The 16,152-nt window shown below is 39.3% G+C and overlaps 1 protein-coding gene across 2 annotated transcripts in view; it reads left to right on the plus strand.

Moving 5' to 3' along the window:
• Positions 1 to 1,782: 1,782 nt before the first annotated feature.
• The window catches only part of SIK2 (salt inducible kinase 2), a 131,231-nt gene continuing 116,861 nt past the window's right edge, over positions 1,783 to 16,152 (plus strand). For both annotated transcript variants that reach the window (XM_068988997.1, XM_068988996.1), the window contains exons 1-2: positions 1,783 to 1,917; positions 15,143 to 15,259. In XM_068988997.1, the coding sequence (XP_068845098.1) occupies positions 1,783 to 1,917; positions 15,143 to 15,259 (252 nt within the window). The remainder of the gene's footprint in view (positions 1,918 to 15,142; positions 15,260 to 16,152) is intronic.

Below are 16,152 nucleotides of genomic sequence, written 5' to 3' on the forward strand. Positions count from 1 at the left end.
AAGCTATGATTTTTCCAGTAGTCATGTATGGATGCGAGAGTTGGACTGTGAAGAAAGCTGAGTGCCGAAGAACTGATGCTTTTGAACTGTGGTATTGGAGAAGACTCTTGAGAATCCCTTGGACTGTAAGCAGATCCAACCAGTCAATCTTAAAGGAAATCAGTCCTGAATATTCATTGGAAGGACTGATGTTGAAGCTGAAACTCCAATACTTTGGCTTCCTGATGTGAAGAACTGACTCATTGGAAAAGACCCTGATGCTGGGAAAGATTGAAGGCAGGAGAAGGGGACAACAGAGGATGAGACGGTTGGAGAGCATCACCGACTCAATGGACCTGAGTCTGAGTGAACTCTGGGAGTTGGTGATGGACAGAGAAGTTTGGCATGCTGCAGTCCATGGGGTGGCAAAAAGTCAGGTAGAACTGAGTGACTGAACTGAGCTGAAACACTGTAAGAATAAGTGAGCACCTGTGGATTGTTTTTTAGAATTCATTGTTATAGTCCATTTCCATTAGTATTCATTCATGATGCTCACATTGTCCCAGATGGGTAAGTGAAGGTAACTTCAAACTGGCTCCTGTTTCCTTTTGACATGTCCGCATTCTTTGAAAATCTTGCTTTCTGGGACAAGACCTTTCAAGTGCATTTTATACTTTCCCTCTCTGTCTGGGAATAAAGCCATTTCTCCAGAGTCTGGTTCCTTTTATTCAAAATATTAAAATAACGCTGTACCTGTTTCCCTGGGTCAGCATATGAAAGATCAGTGTGGTGATTTGCTATCCTAACTTTAGCATTACCAGTGTGATCTTGGCAATTTCCTTTGTTTCCAAGGGGTTGATTCCTCACCTGAAAAGAAACTGGATTAGGTAAGTATTTCTTAAGCTTTTCGTGGTCACCAACACATTTAAAAGCTATATTCCCATCTTCCCAGAGGCAAGCTCAAAGAAGAAGAAAAAAAACTGCACACATTTTAGGGGTTTCGAGCCCCAAAGCCCATTTGAGGCTCCAAATCCCTGGATTTGGTGATCTCCAAGGTCTACTTCACCGCTGATATACTGTAAGGGTCCGTGCGGATGTCAGAATGAACCCTAAGAGACATCAAATTTGGGATTTATATAGAAACAGATGCGAAAAAGATACAAAGAAAGGAGCCTGTGAGCAATGCATTGCTCAGCCAGAGTTCTTCGCCCGTACCAAATTTAGGAAGAACAGTAGTCATAGGTGAGAGGTTTTGGCGGGAAGGTCCCACGGGTGGGCGGGGAACGCCTGGGCCGGGGAAGGAGATGCCGGGGGCGGGGGAAGGAGACCCAGGCCCGGCCCCAGTCGCTGCAGCCCTCCGCGCCGCCCACCAGGGCTCGCTCTTACCCTTCGGCTGGGTGGCCGAGGAGCGGGGCGGGCCAGGCGGCGACCCCGCCCCGCTCCTCAGCTAGGCGGCCGCGAGCTCGGAGGGCGCCGGAGCCCGGAAGGAACGCGCCGTCCAGGCCCCGCCCACCTGCCCTCCCTCGCGGCCGCTCGTCGCCGACGTCGGCGGGGCCCCGGTCGCCATGGTGACCAATCGAGGCCCGGTCCCGCCCCCGCCCCTCTGTCCCGGCCCCCTGACGTCGGCGCACGTCAGCGGCGGCGCGCGCCTGGCTGGGCCCTGCGGAGCGGGAGGGACGGAGCGCAGGAGAGAGCGGAGCCGCAGTCGCCCGAGCGGAGCCGCGCAGCCCGTCCGCCTGCCAGCCCGCCCGCCCGCCGGCCAGTCCGCGCTCCAGTCCGCCGTGCCTGGCAGCGGGGCCCAGCATGGTCATGGCGGATGGCCCGAGGCACTTGCAGCGCGGGCCGGTCCGGGTGGGGTTCTACGAAATCGAGGGCACGCTGGGCAAGGGCAACTTCGCCGTGGTGAAGCTGGGGCGACACCGGATCACCAGGACGGAGGTGCGGCCCGGGGCTCGGCGGGAGCGTCCGAGGCGAGGGTTCGGGAGACGAGCTGTTGGCCGAGAGGGGCGGCTGCCGCGGGGGGCCTGGGCAGCTCCGAGAGGCCGGGTCACCGGCTCAAGCGAGAGGGCCTGGGAGTGTGAGGACCCGGGGAGCTCCAGGGGTCGGTGAGCACCGCGGGGACCGGGGCCGCGTCGCCCGGACCGGGTGTCGTCCGATTTGGAGAGCCGGGCCGCCAGGCGCTTTGCCTTCTCTGGGCCATCCCTGGGGGCCCCCTGGAATTTCGCCCAGAGCCTCGCACCCGGGGCCGTGACCTGGTCTGTGGGCCTCCGCTCCGGAGCCCAAGTTCCGCGTCTTCCCGGCTTTCAGCTGGGGGTGGGGTAGGAGGGGAAGTCTCCGCGCTCCTGGGCTGCGCGATGAGAGGCGTCGCCAGCCCGGCAGAGGGGACCGCCTGCGCCCCGACGCCCCGGACGGGGGACTCCTCGAGGCTCCGGGAGAACCGCGGCGCCCGCTCCCCGGCCGCTCGAGGACGGGGGGCCCCGGGGGGCGAGAATGCCCGGAGCGCCCCGGTCCCATCTTCTCTCCGCTCCTGGTGCCAGACAGTATCTCTGACCTGGTGTCAGGCTCGCTGGATCTCGTGCCTGAGGCATTTCCACCTTAGTACTCCAGACAATAGAGCCGGTTAAAATGGTCATCTGGGCATTCGCACAGTTGGTGGGTTGGTTCGGTCTTTCTTATGCTAGGTGATTTCTTTACCAGGTGTGCGTCCTGGCGTTCCTTCAGCCGCGTCAGATTCTACCTGTCTACTCTAAAAGCCCTCGACTGCTTCCTGACGGGGAAGCCAGCATCTCCCCCCGCCCTCCATCGCACATTCTCGCGCACCGCACATATTTTCTCGCACGTCTCTGTTCTTACCTAACCCGCCCCCCCTTCCTTTCACCGCCTCAAGCTGCTCTCCTCAGGGTCTCTATTTTAAGACGTGCAAATTAAATACTTTAGAAAAACGGTAGAAACAAAACCATTCTTTAGAATAAAACCTTGTGTTTTTGGCGTACTCTACTCTGCCTCATTGTAGTTGTTCTGGAGTTTCATCCTTTCCTTTTTTTTTTTTTTTTTCTTTTTTCCCTTTCCACTTTTCATCCTATTCAGCGTTTCTCCTTGTTAGTGCGAAGATACCAGAGTTTGGATATGAAATAACAGGATTCTTTTTCAGAATGCCGGTGTAAGGTGAAGGGCATCGGAAAACTTGAGTGATTTTTGTAGCTGTTGTTCTTAGAAGTTTTGCTTACTGTGAGGAAGTCCGTTTCCAAAAAGAAGGGGCATCTGTCATTGTGTCATCCTCATTTTTCGTCTTGCCCTGCTGATCCTGACTGAGGCAGCCGAATTCCGACCATTTTTTTTTTTTTTTTTTTTAGCATCAGGGCCAAGGTCACAAATTTTCCTCTCACAAATTTACCAGAGTTAGCAATTTTAAGTTTTTAATGTAAATAATGTGACTGTAGTGAGATTACTTAATCTGACCCCAGTATTTTTAAAAACGAAGAAATTGATTCCATTCCTCTAAAGAAACATGGCTTAATGCCATGCTGTTTGCCTTTTAGTTACATGAAAAGACATTTTTAATGTGTATTTTTGTATAAGCACACATTTTTAACGACTCTAAAAACTAAACAGATTTCACAGTTAGGAAGAGCTTTTACAAAACTTTTAAACTGTATTGTTCAGTGGTTGAATTCCAAACCCATCAGCTCATATTACTTTTTTCCCATCAGCTCTTATCAGTGTTAGTTGAAAGATTTGTCAGCTGTTACTTATTAGTATATAGTATATATTAGTATATAGTATCTATTTAAAAATTACTTAAATAGAGCTATGAGTGACTGACACTTTCTTGAGGTTGTCATCTCAAACCGTGTTACTTTTAAACTGATCTCTCTTGTAGAGCTAGGGGGCAGTGTGGAGTAGTATGGTTTGTCTATCGGTGAGATCAAGGCATTTGTAATTGAAGGCACAGGTCAGATCAAGAAAGAGCACTCAGATCCTGAACTGTGTGCATTGTTTACATTTGTAAAATCATTTCAGGTAAAAGCTAACTTTCTAGTACATAGAACCTATTTACTGTTGCTTTTTCTAAAGAAAGTGTTCTTAACATATAAAAAGAAAAAGTGTGAAGTTTAAGATGGGTGAGTATGAGTGTGGTAATTTGGTGTAACTGGAAGTATTACAGATAAGAGGAGTGAGGGAAACAGCAAGGCATTAATGAAGAGAAAAATTCCTGTAAATCTCAAGTTTTATTAAGTTGCTCTGTGAACTTTTGTGGTAATTTGTCTTAAGAATTATTTAGCACAGATACAGTTGTTCCTTACTGTAGTATGCTATTTGTTAATGAGGATTTTTAAAGCAGTATTTGTTGTTTTTATTCACTGAATGTGTATCTTTGGTAAGCACAACAACTTCCTCAGCTATTATAAGTAATATGGCTAGTAGAAACTTTAAAGTGTTATTTAACATCATTTGAGGGTCTCATTGCTAACCATACTAATTACAGCAAACAATATGGCATAAAGAACAATATTGGCAAAATATCATGATTATACTTACTGCTTAGAAAAGTTTCTTCAATATAGTATGCACTAGCATCAATGTAAGTTTGTGTGTTTAAAACGTGGAGGTCTTTTTTCCGAAGTTTGAACATCAGGCAAGTTATAGGGTTTAATTTAAATATTTAAGTAATGAGCATTTGGGCCCCCCTTTTTTTAAAGTTGACTTTTCTCCATCTCTTGTTTTGTATCTCCAAAATGATGTATTTTTGCAGAGCTTAGGAGATCCAAGACTGTTTGCTTTTTTAGGTGGAAAAAAAAAATCAGTTGACAAGAGAGATCTTCATTTCAGTCTAATCTATCAAATAGCTTAACATTGTTTAAGAAATACAGTTGCATCACCATCTGAAGCAGTGTTCTCATGTTAGATCTCTGTGTAAATTTTACACACAAAAGGGAAGACAGGTGGTGGTAGAACCCAGCTTCTTAGTATAATACTTCATAAAAGCTTTGTAGTATTTGTTTGTGATTTATGAATTAGAGTAGCTAATTTTATAAAATTAGTATAATGGAAAAGAATAGTAGCATTTAGACTATTAAACTATTTTAGGCAGTCATGGTTGCTAGTTTGCTATGCTTTGAGTGTCCTTGAGAAGTGTATTTTATTAATACTGCACTAGTAAAGAACTTTTTCCTTCTAACTAAGCGTATGACTAGTTTTTTGTTGTGTTTTATTGTCCATCAAGTAAGATTTCAGAAAAGTCATTTGTGCCCTTAAATGTTTTTGTCTCTTACTGTTAAATAAATATAGTCTTACTGTAGAAAATATAAAGAATATAGTGCACAAAAAAGTACATGTGTAATTCCTCCCTCAGTAGAAATAAATCATTAACATTATGGCATATTTCCCTCTAGTCTTTCTTTAATGCTTTTTTTCCACAGATGACATCACATGGTAGATACACTTATATAAACTGTATCCTTTTTTCCGCTTATCATTATAGCCTTGACATTTTGCTTCTTGTATATAACTTTATTAAACATCTTAACATTATACTTATTTATTTATTTTTGGCTCTGCTGGGTCTTCATTGCTGCACAGGCTTTCTCGATTTGCAGGGAGCAGGGGCTACTGTCTAGTTGCAGTGTGTGGGCTTCTCATTGCGGCGGCTTCCCTTACTGCAGAGCACAGGTTCCAGGGTTCAGGGGCTTCAGTAGTTGCCGCACGTGTAGTCAGTAGTTGCAATTCGCAGGCTCTGTATAGCACAGGCTCCATAGTTGTTGAACCCCAGCTCAGTTGCTCTGCGGCATGAGGGATCTGGGATCAAGGATTGAACCCATGTCTTTTTCATTGGCAGATGGATTCTTTATCACTGAGCCACCAGGGAAGTCTCTTAAACATTTTTAATAGCTGCATAGTGTTCTTCCTTGTTGATGAATCCTGTTTTACTTAACAGTTTTCTTATTTACCATTATACAGGTTCAAGTTTTCATTTACTAGAAATAATTTGCAGTGTATTTTTATGTATATAACTCTGTATCTGCATTCTCAGTTATTTTAGGAAGGAGTGATTGGAGATAAACTCCTAGAAGGGAAATTACTAAGTGAGAAGGCATTATTTTTACATTAAAAAATAATGTATTTCTGTTATCAAATCTATCATGTTTATTATTGAACATTTTAAGAAGTGTAGCTAAATAAAATGAATTAACCATAATATTACCACCCAAAGATAACCATCATTAGTTATTTTCAGACCATTTCTGTAATAGGTAATTGTTTTCCTCAATACCATACCTCTTGTTTTTCTTGGCTAAAGAGCCTCTAAATGTTTGGTCCATGGGCTCTTAAATATATTTCATACAGGTTCTGAAAATTAGTTTATTGAAATGGCATGCAGGTGTTACTTATCTAAAAACTCTGGAATATAAAAGTGATAGCAAGGACATTGGGAAGCTGTTTGTTTTCACTGAAAACAATTCTTTTTGTGCTTGGGGGTTTTTATATTTAGGCATAATTTGTAAACTAAGTATTGCCTTAAAATGTAAGTATTTTTAAAGCTTTCCAAATAGTTAAAGTACAAAATTGCATTTTTAGAGCAAAGGTAGAAACAAGAGAAGAACATATTACTCCCTGATTATGGAATTTCTTGAAGAGGATAACTCAATTTTTTAAATACTTTTGAGTTTTATATTTTACTTTAAAATTTTAAGTCTCCTCTCTGTAACTTGATATTATTAATCTTGTTCTGTGAAATATTCTAGATGTCAAGAAGCAACTATACTATGTTCAACAAGAGGAATTGTTACCAAATAACTTAATCACTAATATTTGTAACTAAGTCTATGTATGATCTTTAATTGTGTGTTGAAATAAAAATTAGATTTTTCATGGAACATATATGTTTTGCTTGAAATTGTTCTCTAGTTTCTTGGCACCCAGACAAGTAAAATTTGCCAAGTTTATTCTGCAAAATATTGTTCAAAATGATCTGTTCTTTGGGGAGGGGGGACAGATGTGGAAAATAAGTTGTATAAATGTTCATATTCTGTAGAAATGCTTACCAGAGTTTAATGCATTCTGCTTTTAATTCCACTGGGAAATTCTGTCTCAGGCAATTAAGAAAACATTTATTTGGAAATAACTGAAACTGGCCTTGATTCCTGGATTCACATGATGATATTTGATTCATGGCCAATGCTGATGGCAAATTCACTTCCTTGGAACCAAATGGGTTCCAGAAATTCATTAAGATTTCTTTCTTTCTTCTTTAATGTGCCTCTTCTACCTTCCACCTCCATATATTTGAAATATGTTATTTAGGTAAAAGTTCTTTATACAGGACATTTGTGGACAATGCTTTCCCGCCCTTTAAAGAGAAATAGCCTATATATCCAGTTTGAGATAATTACAAGAATGAAAGACAGTTACATTCGGGAATTTCATCAGAAACTTTTCATTTTAAAAATACTTTAAACAGGTTAAGAGATGAATCTTGGATGAATTAAACTGAAAATTGATGGTAAAATTTGTTTTTTCTTTTTCAAAGTAAACATAGTATTTGTGTGTGTTTCCCCAATTACAAAATATATGCATGTTCTTTGTAGACAGTGTTGAAAAACTTGAAGAAGAAAATAAAAACGTTCTTATTTTAATCCACCATCCAGACCAAGAGATAGCCACTTAATATTTGGTTCCTAACCTCTTAGCTGTTCACACATATTTTATATGTATGTAATAAAATTGATGTCACCTATACATAAAATCTGTTTTTTACTTAGTATGTTTGTTAACATTTCCCCAAGTTTACAGAAAAATGTCTAAAGCATAGTTAAATAGTATCCTTGAATTTGACCGTCTATATTTTATTTTAATAAATTCCTGTTATTGAACATTTAGATCATTTCTCTCTCTTGCTGTTTCTCTTTCTAAAATAGTATTTCAGAGAATAATCATGTTATATACATCTTTGTGTATCTATCTGATTATTTCCTTAGAATAATCCCATAGCAGTGGAATTCCTGGGTCAAGGAGTATGTGTTTATTACAAGTCAAATTTTAAATTGGGAAAAAAGTTAAATTCATTTATTCTTAAAGGGTAACTGGAGAACTCCATTTGCTACTGACTTTTACTGAAGCGACTTAGCAGTTAGCGGTTTACTGTTTTCAGAAACCGTTTCATTGTAGACCACTCAATCACAGTCACTATTCAATCAAATGATAGGCTGGTATGTTCAGATTCTACCTGTGATTTGATGTGTGAGCTTGAAAAGTGTGTTTATGTGTTAATTTCAAAGCCCTCACTATATGGTAAGGATTTTGCTACTTGGTATTTCAGAAGGACAATGTATAATTAATGTATTAGTAGTAAATAACACTGAAGCAGATGTTACCTGAGACGACAAACATTTATTAATGCCTTCTGATTTTTCATTAGAAGAATAACTTTATTGTATAACTTCTTTGTAAAGTCCCCCAAAACCAGTTTTGTGTGTGGCTTCTTTAAGTGCAAGAAATTAATATATCTTTTATGAGAAGTGAAATAATTTTTTAAAAGTATCAGAAAGTGAACTCTTACCATTAAATTACATTTTGAAAAATGAAAAGAATCCCTTTTATTCATCAGCTGAACACCATTTCATTTTTGATCTTATATTTAATCCTTTGTCTTCTTGCAAATTTGTATTTTACATGTTTTTTTAACTTAATCTTGTTAGAAACATTTTTATTCATAATTAAGATTTAAATCTTATTAAATAATATAGCCATTTATAGAGAACTTAGAAAACAAGAAGATGAAAATGACCAGTATTTCACAGATGGAGAAGTTAGCCTGTATAATAAATATAACTATTTCACTTTTTATGTTTTCTAATTAGAAAAGTAATTCATGCTCATTGAAGAAAACTTGCACTGAAAAGTAAATCAGGAAAATAAAATCATGATTTTTCACCCACTGATAAAATTTTCATTATATTTATATCTAGTTTTTATTGGTCATCTTCTGTGTATACTTTGTGTTGAAACTGCACTGTTATTCTCATTTTTTATTTAATATTTTTGTCTCATTTTTCATATTGTTAAAAGGAACTATCTTAAAAGCCATGTAATAGTCATAATATACCATAAGTCATGTGATGATTTCCCAATTATTGTTTTCTGTTTCTTACATTATAAAAAATACTTTGGAATATATTGACACATAAATCTTGATCATCATTTCAGATTATTTCCTGCAAATAATTTCTAAACGGGATGGATGATTTTTAAGGTTCTTGGTAAAGACTGCCAGATTACCTTCCAGAAAAGTTATAATCAATTTTATATTCCTACTAGCAATACATATGTGTGTGTGTGTATATGTATATATATATATAAAGCCATCTCACTGAACTTCAGCTCACAAGGGTGCTCACTTTTTCATCTTTATGAAGAAGTGAAAAATGTTTTTTGAGATTTTGTTGACATTTCACATTATGTTAGGTATATTTACATTTTCCTATTTATGAGATTGAATATCCAGTGTTGCTGTTTTACATGAGATTTAGTTGATAGTAATTATCCTAGTTTCCAGAGTTATATAGAAAACTTTCCTTTTGTATCCCAACAGAAGCAATACTAATTTTTTTATTGCTGTATAAATTCATTGAAGGTTTTTAAAAAAAGATATTTCATGCATAATTAAAAATTAGTGCTCAGTTGCTCAGTCATGTCCAGCTTTATGCGACCCCATGTTCTATAGCCCACCAGGCTCCTCAGTCATGTCCTACCCTTTGTGACCCCATGAACTGCAGCATAGCAAGCTTCCCTGTCCTTCACTATCTCCCAGAGTTTGCTCAAACTCATGTCCATTGAGTTGATGATACCATCCAAACATCTCATCCTCTGTCGCCTCCTTCTCCTGCCCTCAATCTTCCCCAGCATTGGGGTCTTTTCCAAAGAATACTAGAGTGGTTGCCATTTCTTTCTTCAAGGGATCTTCCTGATCCAAGGATCGAATCTGTGTCTCCTGCATTGCAGGCAGATTCTTTACTGCTGAGCCACTGGGGAAGCTCTAGTTTAGATGAGCAACAACAAAGAAAAGATACTTTGATTTTTAGAGTTCCTTGCATGACTTTGTTGTGACCATGCAGATTTTGTCCTTGGTACTATGTTTGCAACTAAGTAGAGAAGGGATGCAGAGAGAAAGTTCCCAGAAATCTAAGTTCATAGCTATCTTTAAAATGAACTCCTACTGCTGCTGCTCCTAAGTCCCTTCAGTCGTGTCCGACTCTGTGCGACCCCATGGACGGCAGCCCACCAGGCTCCCCTGTCCCTGGGATTCTCCAGGCAAGAACACTGGAGTGGGTTGCCATTGCCTTCTCCAATGCGTGAAAGTGAAAAGTGAAAGGGAAGTCGCTCAGTCGTGTCTGACTCTTAGTGACCCCATGGACTGCAGCCCACCAGGCTCCTCCATCCATGGGATTTTCCAGGCAAGAGTACTGGACTAGTGGAGCACAACTCTTTTGTAAATTTGTCATACAACATTGGGGAAATCCCCAAATGCAGATTTCTTTTGTTTGTTCATAAAATTTGTTTTCCAAATTTGTTTTCCCCCTTTTCTCATAGACCTGTTAAGTTCTCTGAGGGTAGGAATCATATCTTGTTCATTTTTGTATCCTAGGCATAATTCTAGGCATACAGCAGGTGATCAATAAACGTGTGACTAATATGCTCAATGAAAAGTGAAAAGATGCAACTTGAAGTTAGAAGGCCTGTGACTTTTTTTCCCCATTAATTCACTTAAGCTTTAAGACCTTTGTAGAGTATGTAGTATCTTTTCAACCTCAGTTTCATCAACTCATCAGTGTACTGCTTGTTCCATTTACTTCAAAAAATTGAGAAATAAATAAAATTTATCTTTTAAGATTCCAAAAGAGTGTCAAAGAGGAGATATCTTTTTGGTAATACTTTAATTGTTATTTACTATTTAAACTTTTTCTTGAACGTTAAATATGATGCTCAAGATGTTATATACAATAAATTTCTTAATGACAGTAATCATGCTAAAATTTTTTTAAACATTATTCCTTTCTATAATTTTTCTATTTAGTAGATATTTATGACTCATTTCATTATAAAATTTTTTGTTTGGGAGGAACTACTGATCTCTAGATGTATTCCAAAAATTGTAGGGCAAGAAATTTTCTTCAAAATATGCATGTCTGTAAACCTCCATCTTACCTTCCTAAGGAATATTGAGGATATTAAAATATACACTTACCCTTTTATCTGACAGCCTTTACCCAAAGTTACCCAGAATAACTGATAATACTGTATTCTGTCATACTGTTAATTAGGTGAAGGGGGTCCAATAATGTTCCTAATAGTAAGTACAGTATTAATCAGTCACTCATCTAGCAGTCTTACTTTCTAGAATATTTTGATCATGGGAATAAATAAAATACCACCAAACATAATGCTGCTGCTGCTGTTAAGTCGCTTCAGTCATGTCCAGCTCTGTGCGACCCCATAGATGGCAGCCTACCAGGCTCTGCTCTCCCTGGGATTCTCCAGGCAAGAACACTGCAGTGGGTTGCCATTTCCTTCTCCAATGCATGAAAGTGAAACGTGAAAGTGAAGTTGCTCAGTCACGTCCGACTCTTCGCAACCCCATGGACTGCAGCCTACCAGGCTCCTCCGTCCATGGGATTTTCCAGGCAGGAGTACTGGAGTGGGTTGCCATTGCCTTCTCCACCAAACATAATGAAACTGTCACAAAACCTGCAAACTTTACTGCTTAAAGGAGCTACCACCTTTCTTCTTAGGCAATAAATTTAATTTTACCCATTATATTTAGTAATCTGACTTCCCTTGGGAAGCTTGAGTTCTGTGAGTTACAGTTAATTCAAATTAGGCAACAAGCTATGGACGGCAAAATAGAAATAGAGAACGGTAAGAAATAAACGTTACAGTAGGACTTTGACAGCACAGGACAGAGAGCTGTAAGGGAAGAAGAAAGAATTAATTGTATTAACAGGAGTCTAAGGGAATTAAAAACGAAGATAATCATGATGGTGTGATCACTCACCTAGAGCCAGACATCCTGGATATTAAGTGGGCCTTAGAAAGCATCACTACGAACAAAGCTAGGGGAGGTGATGGAATTCCAGTTGAGCTATTTCAAATCTTGAAAGATGATGCTGTGAAAGTGTTGCACTCAATATGCCAGCAAATTTGGAAAACTCAGCAGTGGCCACAGGACTGGATAAGGTCAGTTTTCATTCCAATCCCAAAGAAAGGCAATGCCAAAGAATGCTCAAACTACCGCACAATTGCATCATCTCACATGCTAGTAAAGTAATGCTCAAAATTCTCCAAGCCAGCAATACATGAACCGTGAACTTCCGTATGTTCAAGCTGGTTTTAGAAAAGGCAGAGGAACCAGAAACATGTATACTATCATGTAAGAATCGAATCGCCAGTCTATGTCCGATGCAGGATACAGCATGCTTGGGGCTGGTGCACGGTGATGACCCAGAGAGATGTCATGGGGAGGGAGGTGGGAGGGGGGTTCATGTTTGGGAACGCATGTACACCCATGGTGGATTCATGTCAATGTATGGCAATTTTATTTTTATTTTAAATAAAATTTAAAAAAAGAGAAAAGGCAGAGGAACCAGAGATCAAATTGCCAACATCCACTGGATTATGGAAAAAGGAAGAGAGTTCCAGAAAAACATCTATTTCTGCTTTATTGACTATGCCAAAGCCTTTGTGTGGATCACAAAAAACTGGAAAATTCTTCAAGAGATGGGAATACCAGACCGCCTGACCTGCCTCTTGAGAAACCTGTATGCAGATCAGGAAGCAACAGTTAGAACTGGACATGGAACAGACTGGTTCCATATAGGAAAAGGAGTACATCAAGGCTGTATATTGTCACTCTGCTTATTTAACTTCTATGCAGAGTACATCATGAGAAACGATGGGCTGGAAGAAGCACAAGCTGGAATCAAGATTGCCGGAAGAAATATCCATAACCTCAGATATGCAGATGACACCACACTTATGGCAGAAAGTGAAGAGAAACTAAAAAGCCTCTTGATGAAAGTGAAAGAGGAGAGCGAAAAAGTTGACTTCAAGCTCAGCGTTCAGAAAACAAAGATCATGGCATCTGGTCCCATCACTTCATGGGAAATAGATGGGGAAACAGTGGAAACAGTGTCAGACTTTATTTTTTTGGGCTCCAAAATCACTGCAGATGGTGACTGCAGCCATGAAATTAAAAAGACACTTCCTCCTTGGAAGAAAAGTTATGACCAACCTAGATAGCATATTCAAAAGCAGAGACATTACTTTGCCAACAAAGGTCTATCTAGTCGAGGCTATGGTTTTTCCAGTAGTCACGTATGGATGTGAGAGTTGGACTGTGAAGAAAGCTGAGCACCGAAGAATTGATGCTTTTGAACTGTGATGTTGGAGAAGACTCTTGAGAGTCCCTTGGACTACAAGGAGGTCCAACCAGTCCATTCTAGAGATCAGTCCTGGGTGTTCTTTGGAAGGAATGATGCTAAAGCTGAAACTCCAGTACTTTGGCTACCTCATGCGAAGAGTTGACTCATTGGAAAAGACTCTGATGCTGGGAGGGATTGGGGGCAGGAGGAGAAGGGGACGACAGAGGATGAGATGGCTGCATGGCATCACCGACTTGATGGACATGAGTTTGGGTGAACTCCGGGAGTTGGTGATGGACAGGGAGGCCTGGCATGCTGCGATTCATGGGGTCACAAAGAGTTGGACATGACTGAGCAACTGAACTGAACTGAACTGGACTGTAGCCTACCAGGCTTCTCTGTCCATGGGATTTTTCAGGCAAGAATACTGGAGTGAGTTGCCATTTCCTTCTCGAGGAGATCTTCCTAACCCAGGAATTGAACCTGGGTCTCCTGCCTTCTGAGCAGACGCTTTACTGTCTGAGCCACTAAGGAATCAGCCTGGTGAATTCAAATCAGTGAATTGACAAGTTGAGTCCAATTATCTTGGTTACTTTGTAGGAGTATTGAACTATAAATGTTATGGCAATAAAATGAGTGTTGTGCTGTGTCACTTCAGTCGTGTGCAACTCTGTGTGATTCTCTGGACTGTAGCCCACTGAGCTTCTCTGTCCTTGGGATTCTCCAGGCAAGAATACTTGAGTGGGTTGCCATACCCTCCTCCAGGGAATCTTCCTGACCCAGGGATTGAATCCACAGCTCTTATGTCTTCTGCATTGGGAGGCAGGTTCTTTACCACTAGCGCCACCTGGGAAGCCAGCAATACAAGAATTGATACTAAAAATTATCCTGAAACAACAACATAAAACCTGAATTATGTTCAGAATGCTTTTGGGTAGAATGTGAAGTACATTTCAGAATTTCTTCAGAACTTACTATAATTAAGTTTGGGTGTTTCCCAATTATCTGAAAGTTTTATTTAAGTCAGAATGACTTATTTCCTAACTAAATGCCTACTGAATTTAAAAAAAATAGTTATTTTTGGTTCCATGAAAAAAATTGCACAGTTGTTGTTTTATGACTGCCTAGTTATTCACCTTCAGATGCATCGCCTTCAAATTATTCTGTCTAGCTATGACAGGAAGAGGCCATGTTTTTTGAAAATCGTATTCCTTTAAGTAAAAATTTCATATAATTACTAACATTTGAAGTTTTGCACGTGATTTTTAAAACAAAATTTAATCCAATTGGCATTTTTCAAGCAGTTGGATTTTTATACTGTTTTTTTTTTTTCCCAGAAAAATAAGTCAGTATACTTTGGAACCCATCCATTGCTTTTCTAGACAAATTGTATTTCAGTTATCATAGAAGCTATCTTCTATTTGGTTGATGATTTGTTTATAGGTACTTTGCATTGAAAGACAACTTGTTGAAATTGCTGAGACTTTATTTCTTCAGTTTTTAAATGGAGTAAGGAGTTAACAGTTGTAGCAAAAGAGAATTATGTTTTATTAAAGTAAAACTTTAAAGGGCTATTTTTCTTCATAACACATTAAAATAAAGCTTTAAAGGGTTATTCATCATTTATCATCATTGTCATGGGGACCTACGTACTGGTAGAGTCTTAGATGTCATTTATTTTAAAAATTTGTAACTGGAAAATGTTAACCATTTTATACTAATTGTATTTATTTGTGTCTGGGATGCAGGTGGCGATAAAAATAATAGACAAATCTCAGCTGGATGAAGTGAACCTTGAGAAAATCTACCGAGAAGTCAAAATAATGAAACTGTTAGACCACCCTCACATAATCAAACTTTATCAGGTATGACTTAACTTTATACTTCTCCATGCTTCTCACATTCAGTACTCTATTTTACATCATCATTTTTCTCTTTTATGTTAGTTTTTTCAGTCTCTAAAAAGATAATTATATGCCTTTATTAATATGAATGCTTCCATTTCTCTATAGTTAAAAATTAGGAGATAAAAACTACTACCAGCTTAACTTTAAGTTGTTTCTCAGACTGTAAGTTATTTACTTTCAAAGTTTGTAGTTGTGCATTTATGATAATCTGCTTAAACCTGCTGGCTTTAGTGGTGGGTGGTTTAATGGATACAACAGTTTTGCTTATTTAAAAAATAATGCTGTTTATGTTATATAAACTACAAAGGCTAAAATAGACTTACTTTAGTGACATACATTATAATACCTAAAGTCAAGTCTTTATTTAAGGGAGGGTTCTTTTATCAGGTAAAGCAAATCACTCATTAAAAAAAATAACCTTATTAAGGTGTAATTTTCATTAAATAAACTGCATGAGTTTCAAGTATAAGCCATGTTTTTAAAAAGGAAGATTTTTCTCAGATTTATAAATTTATGTTTAAGAATGGTAATGTAATATAAAACATTTTATATTTCTATTCATTAATATTTAAAATTTTTATGTTAGAAAACTATTTTTAAGCTAAAATGTTATAGGGTGCTTGCTAGTCTATGACTTTGCTCTCCAAAGTGCAGTGTGTGACCTTAGAGATGTGCTGTGCTCAGCCTATACTTGCTGTGGGAGCTGATTGTCAAATTTTCAGAAGTTTTGTGAGTCAGTTAACATGCTAATAGCTCAAAATCAGTGATGGTAGGAGTATTTTTACTCTGCAGAAATTGGTTTAAAAGTCAGAGCCGTTTTCTCCCTCCCTTAGTGAGCTGGAGCTAGCACG

This window comes from Capricornis sumatraensis, chromosome 16, assembly GCF_032405125.1.
Source record: "Capricornis sumatraensis isolate serow.1 chromosome 16, serow.2, whole genome shotgun sequence".
Classification (NCBI taxonomy): domain Eukaryota; kingdom Metazoa; phylum Chordata; class Mammalia; order Artiodactyla; family Bovidae; genus Capricornis; species Capricornis sumatraensis.